Source organism: Malaclemys terrapin, chromosome 17 (genome assembly GCF_027887155.1).
Source record: "Malaclemys terrapin pileata isolate rMalTer1 chromosome 17, rMalTer1.hap1, whole genome shotgun sequence".
In the NCBI taxonomy this organism is placed as follows: Eukaryota; Metazoa; Chordata; order Testudines; family Emydidae; genus Malaclemys; species Malaclemys terrapin.
In genome coordinates, this window is record NC_071521.1 from 11,219,113 (window position 1) to 11,236,573 (window position 17,461).

The window sequence follows — 17,461 nt, forward strand, 5'->3', positions numbered from 1 at the left end:
CTGAAATACATGGGGCAGATCTTCAGCTGGTGGAAACTGGCGTAGCTCCATTGAAATCACAGGTATCCTTCTTTACACCAGTTGAAGACCTATTCCTAGGAATTGATTCCCCACCATGTTAGTCTAGTTTGACACCCTTGGAGCTGCATTGAAGTCAATGGAGATGAACGCTACTGTAAAACTGAAGGAGAACATTGGTGAACCAGGCCCATAATACACAGCTTTAAATAAGAAGCACAAGCTATCATATCCCTTCAACCGTTGGTGACTACTTTGAATACCCGAGTGTTAGTACCTATATAGAACCCACCTGTCTTTACGCACCTGTGCAATACATTTAATTCAACATATAACTGTGGAAAATGGTGATTTTTTCCTATGAGAAAAAAAAGGGCTTGTTGTTACCACATTGGACTGGGAGTCAAAATCCTTGTGACCTACTCTCAGCTCTGCTACTGATTGACTGTGTGCCCTTGGGCGAGTTGCTTCACTTTTCTGTGCCTCGGTTTCCTCATCTGTGAGCTGGAGCTCATAATACTGATGTTTGGCACAGGGGCTGAATGCAGCTCCACTAGTTACTCTTCGTAAAGTGCTATGAGATCACGGATGGAAAGTGCTAAAGACGTGCAAAGACTTAGATTACAGCCTATGATCCTTCCACGGTTGTTTGGAGGCTGGACAAATGCGGCTGGCAAATGGCAGTATGGCAAAGGTGTCTTTGCCAATTCGGGATTCACACGCCTTCTGGATCACATTAGCCCATTCAGTCGGCAGGGCCCTATGCAGTCTGCCCCCTCCTCGACCTCACCGCCAGAAACAAACCCGGTTTTCCAGTGCCCTGCCCCACTTCACTATGGGCTCAGCTCTTTCTAGATAGGTTCTTATCTGGTTCCCATCACCACAGCGCCAGAGAAACTCACAGTCTTTAACGCATTTATCCTCACAGCACCTGAGAGGCAGGGAAGTGCTGTTATCCCCATTGTATAGGTGGGGAACTGAGGCACGCAGAGGCTAAGGGTACGTCTACACTGCAATCCGAGGGGTGACTGCAACATGCATACATGCACTAGCTTTAATCTAGCTGCATGGCTAAAAATAGCAGGGAAGACGAGGGCGCACAGGCTGTACAAATCTGACTGGGACCCTGGGTACATACTTGCATGGTTGGCCCATGCGGGGCATCTTCACCACTCCTTTTATCCACACTAACTAGTGTAAAGCCAGCGTGGGAATGCCTACGTGAACTGCAGTCACCCCTCTGATGGCATGGGCCAACATCATAGTATCATAGAAAGGCAGGGTTAGAACGGACCGCCAGGGTCATCTAGTCCAACCGCCTGCCAAGATGCAGATCACATGGGGAATGGTGGAGTGGGGGACTCATCCTGGCTCTCCTGAGTTTCAGGCTAATGCCCCAACTACTGGGCCATCCTTCCTCCCACAGGTCCAGCTCACATTTTTAATCTCATCTATACATGTATAATTTCACTCTCTCTCGGGGCAGGGAGGACAATCCTAGATGATCAGACCAGCCAACCTCCCTTTTCACTTCAAGGGCCTTCTCTTTCCAGCAGCCCCTGCCACTCTGGGCCAGGCCCCTTGGCAGCAGAAGGTTCCCTGGGGAGGGGTGATTCTGGTCACGCTTACCCAGGTGCAGGGTGATGTTGACAGAGTTGGGGTGCTGTATCCCGAAGGCCATGGACTGGCTCTGCCACCAGGTGCTCTCCTCCTGGCTGTGGAAGTCAGTCAGGTAGGTGGCGTTGTGGTGGAGCAAGGGGTCTCCCGCGTCGCAGCGGTGGCACAGCTTGGTGGCGTCCCGGGCTCCCATCTGGAGGCAGTAATCCTCGGGCGGGGAGCCGCATGTGTTGGTCGCCCGCACCTCCCTGCCGAACGCTGCGTTCTCGAAGGCGGGCGTGCAGCGCTGCGCCCGCCCCTGTGGGTCGTAGCAGGAGTCCATGCCCCCTGCGGCAGGGCGCAGCCCGAGGCACAGCAAGGCCAGGACACACAGACAAGGAACCTGTGCCATGGCGAGCCTCAGAGGACACTGAGCTTCCTTCTCTCAGTCACAGCCTCTGGAGACTCTGGCAGGTCCCTCCTCCTTTGCTGGAGCAGCCCCGCTCTCAGATCCACTCGCTCCAGGTTCCATCTTGTGGATGCTGATGGAAATGCCAAAAAATGGGCTTATTTTTAAATCCAAGACAACGTATTTACCTTCTGTAGGCCCAAGATTCACGCCAGGGTCTATGGAGGCTTCACTGGACGTGGAGTGACGGAAAGAGGCCACAGCCCCTCTTCTCTCAGGGGCCTAGAGATGCCAAGAGATACCCCAAAAGTGCCTGGGCCAGGCTGCGGTTGGGGTGCACCTAGAGCATCAGCACATCCTTGGAAGCCCCTGTCCTGACACTCCCTGCCACCCCCATCCTGGTCTCCCCACTGTGGGCCTTTGTGACAAAGCACAGGGCCAGCCAGAGAATTCTGGGAAGGATTCTCTGGGAGGGACCCCCAACCCCGAATCATTTTACATAAAGGGTGTATGGGCCCCACTGTGGGAATAGGGCCCGGCAGTTTGTTCCCCTCAGCCCAGCGATGGCTCTGTAATGTTTCACATCTCTCACATTTTCCAGGCTCTTTGCAAGGAAAAGGGCTAGAAAGAACCTTTTCTTTTTTTTTTACATGAAAACAGAGTATCCCTCTATTTCTTGTTGCGGGGGAGACTTTGGGTGTCACTGAGCCCAATGCCTAGCTCTGCCTCAGCTCTCACACCCCAGCACCATCAGCGCTCCCCAATCCTGACCGGGGGCATCCCTGCTGTTCTAGTTTGGGGCTTCCCGCATAGCTTTGCTTGCAGGGACCCCCTCACTCAGACACCACCTTTGCCCTAACCTCCGGCACTCTTGTTATTCAACTGTGCTGAACTGTGTTTTGTGATGGCCACGCACTCTCCCACCGGGGACTGGGCTGAGATGCCCAAACTCCTCCTCTCTGGTTCCCCGCAGGAAGGCAAGTTTGGGGTGCAGGACTCCAGGATCCCCATTCCCTCTTGTGAGACTGAGCAGAGCAGTCAGAGGGCTCCAAGGCCCCTTTCCCCAAACACTTAAGGAAGCCTCCAGGCTCTGAAGAGTTGAGGTAGCTTCTTCTTCTTCTAGGGAGGCTCAGACTTGAAAAGTGTCTCCAGTAGGTGGCAGAGACGGACCATCATTAATCCCTATCTAGCTGCTAGCAGGGAAATGCTACTGGGGTGGGATGAAGGTGCTCAGAGGAACAATAGGTCACCAGAACTGGGGAGCAGGAGCCCAGGGGAGTCACAAGGAGTGCCAGGCCGTGATTCCCTGAGCAGCTTCTCAGACAAAAAGAACATTTTGCTTCACCTGCCTTTGTGCTACACATTTCTGATGAGTTCCTCACCCAGGAGACCAGTCGAGGATTTAAAACCAAGAGGCGAAAGGGCTGCAGCGTGTGAGGGGTCTCAACCCCAGAGCACCGGCCCCAGGGTGAATCAGAATGGTACCATCCTGGCCAAACCCTTGCTACTCAGCACACGCTGCGTGAGCATGGGACTTGGGAGGTTCAGATTGAGACCAGAAGAAGCATGGTGTCCGTCAGCCAGTGCGCTAGCACTGAGAGCAGACTCAGCCAATGGGGGAAGCACCCACATCCTCCCCAGGCTGCATAGGCTAGGTGAGAGTCCTGCATCCCATAGCAGCTGAGGTCTTGTCTGTAATGAGGTACTTGGTCACCCATGTAGTTACACTGCTGTAGCAACAGTCGTGCGAATGCCATAGAGAAGCTGCACTCACATAACCCAGTCCTTGCACTGAAACAGCTTATTTTGGTTTGCAAGTCATGGTTCATTCTGGTGCACTGCGTGTCCGCTGGGGGGTTGAATTGGGGCACAGGCATCTACCGCGGTTCAGCTTCTCCTGTGGCTAAATCCCCAGTGGAGACGAGGCCCGAGACTTACCTCCAGAACCCAATGGTCCCCAGCCACTGACTGAAAGGAGATGCTGGCCTCTGGCTGATTTGCTAGGAGCTTGGCTAGGCTTCCCCCACTCAGATGTCATTTCATAATCCACCACAGGAAGCCTCTGGACATCCTCCAGGTTTCAGGTTTTTTGTGGAAGTGTCCTACAGAAGTTACCAGAGAATGGTTATTTTATATAAGTCTTTGTGGCCCACGCTGGGATTCAATAGGATGGGTCACAAAATATGGAAAAAGTCTGCATTTTCTGTTGCATTCTATGTGTTTTTAAGAGCAATTTCTATAGAACCTCCTGGGTATTCAATTCGATATGGCTTGCCATAAGGGTGCTGGTGGAGAAGTGGGTGCTGAGACACAGAGTAGCTGAGGACACGGACACTTTGATGGCCACAGCCACTTGGTTTGGCTCATGCATCTGAACTGCTATTGGACAGCATAAGCCTCACCATGGGGAGATGACAGCATCAACTCAGTCCTGCTAAGAGAACTTCACTCCCAATGCCAACCACTTCCCAGCGCCCGACTCCAGTACATAACGCTCCCTACAGCCAGGCAGATGTGAGGCTGCGGCTGCGATTGCATCCTGAACAACCCTCCCACCCCAGCTGCCAGTGTCCCCAAATGTTTTTTAGCTTTGCAGCACATTCGTTGTATCTTGTACCCTGGAGTACACACAGCTCAATGTTTACCTCTAAAGGTATCCTAGGCCCATACACAGTTCTACCGATGCATCTCCGTCCCATCCAGCACCCACCTTCTATGCTGAGGTTGCACAGTTCTGCCAATGCACCTCACCCCAGACCTGCTCAACCTCACTTATTCCATCCCAGCATCACCACGCAGCTCTGTCCATGCACCTCATTCCAGCCCCCAGCTTGTCTAGCCCTGGGCCTCCACGCTGCTTTGCCAAGACATCTCAATCCCATCCTACAACATCCAGCTATTACAGCCCCTCACCTCCAGCTTGTCCCCTGCAGCTCAACCTTGACTTTCAACACGCCTTGCTATGCCAGGCCTCAACCCCCCTCCACTCAGTTCTGCCAATACACCTTGGTCTCAACCTTCAAGAATAGGGTCGGGGGAGGGAAGGGAACTGGATGTTGGCTGAAAGAGCATAGACTTGATGGAGCTGCTGCTAGCCCCTTCAAGAGCATGGGGCCAGGCACTCTCCCAGAGGAGATCAAGAAGTGTCCAGCTTTTTCTATCTTCAGGCCTCGCTGCAACAGTCATCTCTTCACCCATGCGTTCCCTGAAGCACCAGAGCAGAAGAAAACCCATCAGTGCACTCAGAAATAAATAGAAGCCGATGGCCAAGCCAAGGAGTAGGACAGAGAACAGATTGTCCCTTCTTGGACAAGCTCTCCTTGCTTTTCTAGAATCTGTTTCAGTTACCCACAGCAGTGCTCCCTGGTTAGACTAACTCGCCCTTAGAAGCACTCTGGAAAGGTTCTTGAAACTTAGCCCTTATTTATAATTTAAACTCCCTCCCTCGCCTTCGCTTTTGTTCTTATTTATTTATTTTGGTCTCACAGCTTCGCTCTCAGCGCTGGGGAGAAAGCACTGGAGACTAGCCGTGAATTACCAAGGTCTTAGGGAGTCCAAAAGCGGTTCCCACAGCACTGCAGTTTCAAAGTCTCATTAACATGTATCGACCCAAGTTCTGACAGCTGCAGCTGAATCCTCAAGGAAGGGAGAGTTCCCAGGGCTGAGAAACTTCACATCAGCTGCTCATGGCGAAATGGCCTGTAGCAAAGCAAAGCAGCTGATGTTTCCCTTTGCTCCATTTTTTTCCCCTTTAACTAAAAAGTCATTTTCCTCCCATGGATTTTTTTTTTTTTTTTGGAGGAGGGGAGGGGGAGAATGGGATTATTGGTGAGCATAAATTCTCCACAGAAAAGAGGCTGTGCCGGTGGGAAGGAACCATTTCCTTCGGGGCTGGAGCTGTTCAAAGTACATTGCTAGGGGGCTTCTGGCCCCAGGGAATTGAGACAAGGGGACTGCTAGGCGGCCAGATGGGGCAGGGTTGAAGCTGAGGGAAAGGGAGGGCAGGGGAGGACGAGGGAAGCTGGGGTGTGTGGGGAGCATGGTGCAGTGGGATGGGAGGAGATAGGATCATGGCGGTGGGAAGAGGATTTGGGGTGAGAATGAGGTGGGGTGGGAGAGTGTGGGATAAGCTGAATACAGTGATGTGGGGTGAAGGGGTGGGTGAGTTGAGCTGGGGGGTAGCAGAGCAGAGAGCCAGGGCCAGTGGTTTGGGGGAAGGAGGCTGAACAGGCAGGGGGGTTTCTCCTACCCTCTCTCTCTACCACATTCCCATTCCAACAGCTTCTTCTCTCGCGGCCAGTGCCGGGATGGGCCTTCTGACCCCCACTAACTGACTGGCACAGCGCGCCCTAAGAGCGGAGCTGGGGGCTGTCCTATTTCCAGCCGCCCAGAATGAGCACACCCTACACTCTCCCAGACTCAGCAGAGAGCCATCCTCCACGGAGCACAGCCTTGGTCAACCTGCACTCTCTGCTCTGCGCACGAAGCCCCAACACGGGCGTCTGCCTCCCCTCTCCACCTCGCTCCTCCCCTCTCCACCCAGCTCCATGGCACCCAGCCCTTCAGCCAGGCCGGGGCATCGACTGGCCTGCACAAAGACAGCAGGAGAGGGGCTCCGAGCTGGACAGCTGTGCTCAGGGAGGGAGGATGGCGAGGAAACCAGAGCGTAAGAATTGAGTAGAAGAGAATCTGACACTTTACCCACCCACTGCTTATTATCAATGCCACCCAGCCCAGGCAGGACCTGGGAGAAATGACATGAAATAGAAACGCTGGCCAGCTAGGAGTGGGCACTGCAAGAGCCCTGGGGCGGTGGAGAGATTGCTGCCGGGTGCCCTGAGGGAAGAGGATCTGAGATGAAGGGGAGAGGCAGGGAAGAACGACTTCTCTTTCTTCTTCGCAGTGTGTTTTGTATGACTCCGGATATTTGGGAACAAATGTTGCAGTTTGTCAGGGCCTCTGGGTGTGCTCCGTGCTCTCTCAGGCTGGCACGTCATTGCCGAACAGAGCTGTCTGGGTCCAGGAGGGGATGGGGAAGGCTCCCCCAAATGGAAAAAAAAAAAGCAGGGAAGAGAAATGCAAACTGTCAGTCAAGCAGCTGCAGCAGCAAGAAGGGGCCTCTGCCAGGGAGTCACTGACACCATGGGCACTTCGGAAGGATAGCTCTGCCCAGAGCCCCTGGAGGCTGCAGTGGTAGCAGCCAGAGAGCTGCCCCTTGGCTGGAACAAGGCAGAGCTGCTGAAGGTGCGCACCCAGCCCTGTGGCCAATGCTGTCCAGAAGTGATGGGCACAGGCTGTCGAGCTGCTCTCTTCCTTGCCCCTGCAGCTGCTTCAAGCCCAGCTGGAAGTGCGCACAAACCCTCTGTGATCAGCGGTCCTGGTCCTCCTTTACAAAACATCCACCCCTTTACCCGCTTTGTCTTCTGCAAAAGCACTAGGGAGACCGAAAGAGCAGCTCCTGGTGACAGTACTGGGATTCAGGAGATTTGGGTTCAATTCCCAGCTCTGCTACAGATCCACTGTGTAACCTTGGGCAAGTCTTTGTATCTGTTCCCCTGCCGAAAATTGGAGGTGACAATCCTTCCTTTCTTCCACCATTCGTCTGTGGTGCTTAGCTTGATCGTAAGCTCTTTGGAGCAGGGGCTGTTTTACTGTGTATTTGTACAGAGTCTAAGCAATGGGGCAGGGATCTTGGTTGGGCCCTCTAGGTACTACCATAATACATACAATAGCAGGAGAAGGACATTTTTGTGCTACCCGCCAGTACGACAGCTGGGCAGTGAGAGTTGTTGCTAACCATGGATCAGTGGCTGGTGGTGATGGCCGTTTGTGGACTCAGGCGAAGACGACATTATTGGTTTAGTTTCATGGGGATACACAGATGAAAGAACCAGTGAGTCAGGCCAACGTGTGTGTTGAGAGCTGTTTTACTTTATCCAGGTAAGGTGCTAGATGAGAATCTGAATGAGAAAGCATTGCAATGCAGGGAGACAAAGAGGCAAGTGCCAGGGCTGTTCACAATGACGGTGGTGAAGGATGCATCTGCCCAACGGCATAACAGCACTGAGTGCAAAAGGCAGTGTCGGTCACCCGCGCAGATCCAAGGAGCAGAACATAAAGCCCTTTATTAAGGCCCACGTTACTATTACTGGATGATAAGTAGGACTGGACTCGACTTACACTGGAAGTGACTGGAAGTTCTACCAGCAGCGGGTCTGAGCGATTTGCAGCAAGGGGCTGTCACAGCTGGCCAAGAGAAAGGAAAACTTTGACATGGCTGAAAGTGCGTGATGATTTATCATGCCACTGCTGACTGGCAGCCTGGCAAGGGACCATGGAAGTGTCCTGGAACGTGCTTCATGGCTCATCAGACACACTCCGGTTGGCACCCTGGCAGAGAACTGTTAACATGTTCCCAGAATGGGCTTTGTCAGGCACTGGCTGATTGATTGGCATGCTGGCAAGAGGCAGAATCTTTTACATGTCCCAGAGAGAACTCCACTGTTTGTCAGGTATCCGGCAGACACTTGGAGAGAAAGAGCATCTCCAGAGACCCCTTTTGCCAGGATCCCGCTACAGTTAAAGGTCACAGAAAAAGCAGTGGAGCTGGCATACAGCTTGGTAACCAGCAGAGCAGTTTGCCCTGCTGCAAGAGCAGTTCCTGCCAGGCAACTCCACTTTGGATGCCAACTGAGAAGTCATAAGAACATAAGAACGGCCAGACTGGGTCAGACCAAAGGTCCATCTAGCCCAGTGTCCTGTCTTCCGACAGCGGCCAATGCCAGGTGCCCCAGAGGGAATGAACAGAACAGGTAATCATCAAGTGATCCATCCCCTGCTGCCCATTTCCAGCTTCTGGCAAACAGAGGCTAGGGCCACCATCCCTGCCCATCCTGGCTAATAGCCATTGATGGACCTATCTTCCACCAATTTATCTCGTTCTTTTTTGAACCCTGTTATAGGTCTGTGCTGGTTTACTGCAGCAGGGACCGCGCTATGAACCATGGCAAAATTGTTTGCCTGCTTTCCTCAGGGCTATTCATGTCATGCCTGGGAGTAAACTCCCTGGAGCGCGTGGTCCTGTTTTCAGTCAGTAATCACACTTACAGCCCCTTCAAACGACAACGGCTGGCTTCAGCTTCAACTTGGCTGATTGGAGAAACAAGCTTGAGCTGGGGGGGGGTTGGTCCAAGTCCATCTCTAATCAATACGTCTTTCCAGGTCAATAAGCCTCATGACTGAATTCAAAATTATTTTGGGCTTGCCCCCGCTCCTCCTCCCAACTCCATCTCATCTCCTTTGAGAGCAAGATAGTCAGAGGAACCTTCCTTTCATTTCACGTGGCCAGAGCCTGGAAAGAAAACATCCTCTTGCAGGGGAGGGGTCTTGAATATAGTTACAGGATTCCCCCCTCTCATTCTAAGCTGTGTTCTTCCATGGAAGACCCCAAGCCACCTCAAAGAATTATGGGAAATTCCCACTGCCACAGGGGAGAAGCCAATGGACTCCACCCTTCTCAAGGCAGGGGAAGCGGTGGGACAAGAATGGTGGAGGGCACCCAAAGGGCAGCTCAGGAATTGTCCTTGTTCCCTCTGTCAGATTGAGATGCCAACGGCATGGAACTGATTCGCAGTCTGGTACCTGCACGGCCGGGCTAAGGAGCCTTTGGCCCATCTGCTCTGGCGCAGTTGCTCCAAGCATGACGGAGGAAGACTGCATGGGTTTGACTCTCACACGATGGATACGCTGCCACTGGGTCACACAGCCTCGAGGCCCCAGAGCCAGGATCCCTCCCAGAGCATTTCGCCACCCAGCTCCAGCCAACCCAAACCGGGTGCCTCACAAGGGTTAAGAACCTTCCAGGCGGCTGGGAGAAAACGTTCCTCTGATTTGCCTAATGAACGTTAATTAAGAAGACAGAAGATAGCAGATTCCTTCAGGGTAGAGATGAAAGGCTCGTTAATTAAATCTGGAGAGAGAGGGAGCAGGGCCGACTGATCCTCCTTCTGATCAGACTTGACAATGCCGGCACCAGCAGAGGCGAGGTGTGTGCGAGAGCAGAAAAATCCCCCTTCCTCCCCCGTCCCCCAGTTCAAAGCAAGGAGTGCAGCCAGCATGGAGCTTAGTCTGGCTTTTGAAGGGACACTCAGGTGTGGGGGCGGAATCGCTTTGCATGCAGTGTGGCTCTCCGTAGTTTTGAGGGGAACTGGGGATCCTGTCTGCTACCAACAACCCCACTGACCTGCCTCTCTGGTCTCTGTCTGGACAGGGGAGGCCGGAGCTGTGCTGTGCTGAGAATCGGAGTGGGGACAGTTACGCTGAGATCCTGTATTCCCGCAGTCACACCCGAGCCCCAAGGTGCAGAGAGGGGTGAACAGGAATAAGAGGAACCCTACTCTGTTCCAAGGCAGATCACTCACCCGGGCAACTATAGGCTCCTTTCCTCAAGCCGGAGTTTTTTATTGCAGAGGCGCCATCTATCTTCTCCAGCTCTGCCTGCTTTCCCCACGCCCCATCCCTTCGGTCACTGGCCCCATCTTTAAAAAATGGGTCGCGTGCAATCTGTAGCTGGGGGAAGGAATTCACAGCCCTTAAAGGTGGGCACACCTGAGCCAGGCACTGTCTGGAGCTGGAGCCAGACATGGCCAGCTTTGAGATGCTTGGGAGCAGAGTTTCGGGTTGGGCCCTTCCCTACCTTTAACCATTGCAAGGAAAGAAATCCTGTAAATAAAAAGAACAAAAGTACTTGTGGCACTTTAGAGACTAACAAATTTATCAGAGCATAAGCTTTCGTGGGCTACAGCCCACTTCTTCGGATGCATATAGAGTGGAACATATATTGAGGAGCTATATCTCTCCTGGAAGCTGCATGTCCCATAGCAGCTGGTGAGAAGAGGTCTCCCTCTCTCAATTCACTCCCTGGGGAGGAGGAGAAGTGGGCTTAAATTTCTGCGTGCATCTGGGAGACTCTGGCCTTGCAGCTACAAATCTGGCCTATGGGGTGCCAGTGCCACCTTGCCCTCAGGAAATCAGAGCCAGGCAAAGCTATTTACAAAGGAGGAGCTGGGATTTTGGGTGCTAGTTCAGTGGCGACCGTCCGCCAGGACACAGCTGGGACAATCTCCCCCCCACCCGCAGCCACTAAACTGACCCTTCCCCAAATTTCCCAACTTTGATCAAACTCAGATCCAGCCTTCGGCTAGAGCTGGGATGGTTTTCACCGCCACACGCTGCTACCAGACCTGTTGCCTGGATGGCCTGGCCCAATCTATGCACCGGGACTTGCAGCTTTCAGAGCTCTGAGGGACTGCTCTTCCCAGCATGGCAGCCGCTGGGGAGGGACTAGGAAAGAGCTTTTCAGCGAAGGTCTTTGGAGCAATTTCCAGGTGTCCTTTGGGGCCCTGTGCTAGCAGGTGCCATTCATCCTCCACTCCTAGTGACTGACAGGCAGGGGCAGAGATGGCTGGGTGTGGAGGGGAGGTGGGCAAGGCCTTCAGGGGAGGGGAAGCTGCAACTGCTGGGCCAGGGAACTGAAGGCAGCTACAGGACTCTGGTAACTGCGTTCTGGATCCACCACAGAACTGTCCCTCCGCTGCTAAGGGGTTAATATAGTTCAGCTGGACGTGGCATTCTCCTTCCGTTCCTGTCCTCAGGCCCGGCCCCGTCTTGTACCATTGAAGTCAACGGGAGTTTTGCAACTGACTTCAGTGGGAACAGGAAACAGGAGCTGCACCTTAAATTGCTGTGAAGCACTGCTGTGCGCTATTAAGCAACTGCCATGTCCCAGCCCAGAAGTGGCTGCATTTCAGTCCCTGGAGCAGCGATCCCCGTGCGTAATTTGTAAGGCACTTTAGGATCCTTGGCTGAAAAGCTCTGCCTAACTGCCAGTCGCTAGCATTACTGTCGTCTTGGCCAACAGTCCGTGACAGTGGGAGCCTCTCCCCTCCCCTCTCCCCTCCCACAATTACCAGCACCCGGCATGATATTTCGATGCACGTGCTTTACCTCATAGTCACGGATCAGGATGCTTCCTCCGTGAGCTACTTATTAAAATGGGCTTTTCTGCCCTAGCTGAGATCCAGAGACTGCCAGGCGCTAACAGGATTCTGCTAACACTCTCCATCCTTCCTGGGCCAGGCATTCAGCATATAAGCAGATTGCTCTAGAGTAGGTTCTGCTTTTATTCCCCATTTCGTTTTAGCTGCAGCTAGAGGGATCCCCCAATTCTATTTCTTAATCATCAGCATCTAGCATCCCTGGCAGAATCGGCCCTAATCGCCTTCCACCACAGCACACCCTTTTGCTGCCACATGTTCTGGGCGAGAGGGTAAAAATTCTCTCTCTCTCAACTGGTGAGTTTGTTTCTCCTCTCTTTTCCCAAGACCGCAGCTGCAATTCCAAGCTTACCCTGTGAGGGTCCCGCCAATGGGATGGGATTAGAGGCAGGTTCTAACCAGGAGGCTCCATGTGCATTGAAATAGACAAGGGGAAAAGTCCCTTTTCTTCTCTGTCACATTCAGACATTTCCAGCCAAGAGAAGCAGCAGCATGTGCCTTGAAGCAAGGGAATCCATGACTCCATGTGTGTTACCTGGAAGGAGGGTGATCTGCAGTCTGCACAAACACAAGCAGCAACAATAATAAGGTGCTTGGGGCATCCCGGAGATGTACACAAATCAAGAATATGACGATCAGCTGGAAGGGAAACAGAGTCAATGGCTTAAAAGTCGAATGGTGAGGGAGGCATTACAGGTGAATAGGAAGGGAGAGAACAGAAAGACACAGAGAGAACAAGAATGTGGGAAACCCACCTTGACCTGTTCCTGGGTGCTCAGCTCTAGAATTTCTGGGGAACCCTGGCTCCCCACGTGGGTGCCATCATGTCTCACTTAGTACCTCATCCTTTCCTGGGTGACCCCGCCTGAAGTGCCCTCCAGCAGCAGGCTGCAGTAAAACGGCACACCTGCATCAGTTTTCCCCTTTTTTCTGGGGTTCCCACTAATGCCAGACAAGCTCTCCAAATATCAACAGCCCTTTGAGGGGTTAATTTATTACAAAAGTCCCATAACCGCAGCCCAGAATTCCCCAGTAGGATCCAAACCCTACAATCTTTCAAATCCCAACAGTCCTTCAACACCAAGTACAGCTCCGGTGTCTCTCACCAGGCACCAGAACTCGGGTAAATCCCCAGCATCTCTCACCACGCCTCCCCGCAGCCCCTCTAGCTGGGGTCCTTCTCTGCCCTGTTTCCTTCTCAGATACGGCTCCGGCTCTTGTCCCCAGACATCAGCGTCAGCCTTCAGCCTCCGCGGGCTGTGGCGGTTTGTGGATGACCTGCCCGCCCCTGGCATTGCCTTGTGATCTGGTGCCACCGCTTGCTAGAGAACTCACATCATCCCACCTTCAGGGCATCCCCTCCCTGAAGCTCTGGGGTCAGCTTTGCTCTCCAGGCTCTGGACTCTGCGCACACACTCTGGGTTCTCAACTCCCTTTTGCCTTTGGACTGTCTCTCATTTGTAACACCCAGGGGCAGCTCCACCTTCCTTATTACACCCAAGTAGGGCACCCTTGGACCGGAACTGAAGAGCTGGGCCCAATTCCATTTAAGGGGGCCCCTACCCAGTTCTCCCCACACACACACACACAGCGCTCCCTCCCCTCCCCCTGACCTGAGCAAGGTTTGGTTCCGGGAAGCTTCCCAACAGGCTGCTGAGAACTATCTGGAACTCCTGAGCATCTAAGACCCAGACTCCAGGGTGAGATTTCCAAGTTGTACAACTTCCAGCCATGGGCGGAAATACCTCCCACGGAGCCTCTCTCTCCCACAAAGCTTTAGCTTCCCAGCTGGGACCTTGAAGTAAAAACTCCCTGATGTGAGCACTCAGCCCCTTAGCAATCAGTTTAATTTTAGACATTAATTCAAATGCTGGGGTGGGGGAAGGTTTTCTACATTCTTCTGCATCAATTCTCCCTCCCCTACTCTATCTCCCAAGTCCTGCCCTTGGAGATCTGTGTCTTTCCTGCAATAGTGGACACCCTCCACATAGGTGCCTAAACCAGAACAGGGAGCAGCTTTCCCCACAGATCCAGCCCTGGCCCCATGCGAGCAAAGCAACCATACATGGCCTCTCTTTGTGTGTGCAGAATGGGTCATGCAGGGGATTGGGAATAGGACAGAGAACTTTCACTTCTAAGTTGCCAGTTCAAGTCTAGCCCAGGCCAATAGCATTGGAAAGTTATCATCGTGGGCCACTCAGCGGCCTGTGTGAAAGGAGTTGCATGATCTCCGTCCAGTTCCACCACTTATAACTGTCACTTCCGATTCGCCCCCTTGCGGCCATTTCAGTAGATAAGGATCAAATGGGCCATGGAAGCTAACTTCCCCTCTCGCTCATGTAGCTGCTCTCTCCAAGGCAGTCTAATGGAAGACTATGTACCGATACCTGTCCTGGTCAAAACCCTGGGGACTGACCCAAGGCCTGCCCATGCTAAAAGCATGACCCAGTTTGAGCTAAAGAGCCAAGGCTTCCTAGCTGGGCCTGTGATGGACTCCCATCCCTGGGAGACACTCGCCAGCACTGCTGTTGTTCATGCTGAACCTGCTCTGGGATCTCCAGCCAGGTCATTCGAGCGCCTTTCGCTAGGACTAAACGCACACATGAAGAAATTGAAATGAAAATCCTTTAGGTCTTACTACAACACACAGGCCCTTTAAGATTTGGGACAAAGGGCCAACCGAACAGAAAATGGCAAGTGAAGTGTAAATAATGGCTGGAGTTGCTCTCTCTTCATCTGGATTTATTTTCTAAACCTGAACTTTATAAATGTCAGGGAATAGCTAAATGCGAGGCCCAGGAATAACTAAATCACTATTAGAATTCCCTGTGCTAACAACAATCATATTCGAGCTCGGTAATAGCATGTTAGGGCTAATCCCTACTAAGGCAGAGGGAATTGTGCACAGTGCTGAATGAAGGGGGTATTTAATTAACATTGTCATAAATAAAACTCTAATGATGCCAAGCTGAACCACGCCAAGGTGGGACGGGGAGGGTGGCACAAAGGGGAGAGAGCCAGGAGTAACGGAAGGAAATTAAGCCAAGGGAAACGTAGGCTTGAATAGCAGGAGAAATGTATGGTGGGATCCGAGAGAAGAATCTATTTATCTTAGGTACTGACATACCCCCTGTTACCATAGCACCTGAACTACTCACTATCTTAAACGTATTTATCCTCACCACACCAATGTGCTGTTATCCCCACTTTACAGATGGGAAACTGAGGCACAGAGCGACTAAGTGACTTGCCCAAGATCACACAGGAAGACTACGGCGGAGCTGGAAATGGAACCCAGGTCCTTGTACTAGGAATAGGAATGGGGAAGTGGCTCTGTTGCTCCAGTCTTCGGTGACCTGTCCCTAAAGAATCAGAGGCCAGAATGACCTGTGTGATGAGGATTCCACCTTGGTTAAACCCCATTACCTAGGGTGCTTTAACATGTGGAAAAAAATTGGATATGTAATTCACCTCTGGTGCAGCTCTGAAAGTGGTAGCAGTGGTGGAAGCTGTAGGGTAATCAGGGTTTCCTCCCTTCTCAATTACTCAGGTTTCATAATGTCCTAATCCTGTGCAGAGAATCTTCCAAGGAAGCTGGGACCAGAGTTCTAATGTAACCTAATGTAAAGGGAAAAAGAAAACCAAGAACCTAATTTTTGGAGTAGGGGGGGCGACCTTTTTTAAATATATTGTATAGAACTGAAAATTGAAAGGGCAAAAATCCCACATCCTCCATTTTCAGTTTTCATTTAAACTATTAACAATGGAGGGGAGGAGACAACACATGGAAATACCATATTGAGGAACGGACGGACTCGGGTCCCAATATGGCTTAGGGCCATCAGGAAAATCCTAGCGACCACTGGGATAGGTAAATCACAGAGATCTTCTGGTGGTGCAGTATAAATCCATTGGTCATTCTCAAGTGGCTAGTTTCTTTTGGAAGACAGATACACCCTATAGTTCCACATTCATGGTTACTCTCTCTGTTCCTCAGGGCAAAAATATTCACCGGGAAGAAATCTTGTCTTGAGAAAGTTCTTACCCACAAGGTTTGCCAGACCCACACCAGAACGAAGCTTCCACCGTCGGTGAGAGGCTAAGCCAAAGCCCATTGAAGTCTCTGCAAGTCTTTCCATTGACTTCCGTGGGCCTTGGCTCAGACCCAGGAGAGGAGGAAAGAGGTCTTTACGCTTCTAAGATCATGTCCAGGTGGCTGAGGAAAATGGGGGACTTGACAATGATGGGCATTGGCTGGGATCAGCTGAGCGGAACAGACCTTTCTTGTGGATTTGGATAAAGCCAGAAATGCCCTTTCATTGGGTTTGGGCTTATCAGTAACCTAATGAGTCAAGCTAAAAAATCTCAGAGTCCACAATCACCAGCCCTATAGTATTAGCTCACAAGCAAGGCCCAAACAGCCTAACACCACTAGAAAACCTTTCTAATTAATTAGCCAGCAGCTTAGCCTTGCACCTCCATAACAGCCTCCCGGACAAAGTCGCCACTCTTCCTTATTCACCCCTTGTTGTCCAGCCATACTCCCTTTATAAGCCCCCTTAATGGGCTTGGTAGCATAACCCGAGGCTACCTCATTTGTTAACAAGGCTCATCTGGCTCTTCTTCGATCCAGACAGTCTGGAGAGGGATCGGCCAAAGCTGTCCTCAGAATTGCTGTGATAGGAACCTGCTTTGCCCAAGCCTGGCACTGGGCTGCTACAGCGGGGAGGGCTGTGCACATCCCAGTACCTTCTGTCTCTGGAGCTTATCCCTGCATCCTACAGAGCGAGGGTGGTGTCCCTCCCCAGAAACATCCCTCTCATCACTCATAGGGTCTGGCCACTTGTTTGGAGTGGATGTCTTTTCTCCTTACTCCAGTTCACCTTGGCTGTTTAGTTCAAACTCAGATCCCATCCCCTTCACCAGCTCCACATCTGTCCATGTAACCCACAGGCAGGAGCCCATCCAGTCTAAACTGGAATAAGGTTCGCTTCTATTACGGAATGTACCAGAAGTGACTGATGTGCCCAGTGCAGGGTCATAGGATTAGTCAGGAAATGGGATGTCTTGACTCTTTATATTGGTGTATTTTATTTTTTTAACGTGGGGTGTGTGAGGACTGAAACCACAAGACATTAAAGGGACCTGAACTGCATCTCAAACAAGGTATGCAAAGAGAGAGCACTATGTTCCTATGATGGTTTTATTCCATTAATACCAGCTCGTCCGGACCCTCTCTGCAATACCCACAAAAGCTTACATTAGACCCCCCACCCCCAATACTCCCATTTTTTAACTCCCACACCCAAGAACCCAGGACAGGTGGCCCCTGAGATTGAAGATCTCGGTTTACCTGAAGCCTAGGGCCAGCACGGGTGCAGCA

General features: G+C 52.0%; 1 protein-coding gene across 1 annotated transcript in view; it reads right to left on the minus strand.

Moving 5' to 3' along the window:
• LAMC3 (laminin subunit gamma 3) overlaps window positions 1–2,026 on the minus strand; it is a 46,813-nt gene extending 44,787 nt beyond the window's left edge. Inside the window, exon 1 of the mRNA XM_054007071.1 lies at window positions 1,648–2,026. Coding sequence (XP_053863046.1) covers window positions 1,648–2,026 — 379 coding nt within the window. The remainder of the gene's footprint in view (window positions 1–1,647) is intronic.
• Window positions 2,027–17,461: the final 15,435 nt, after the last annotated feature.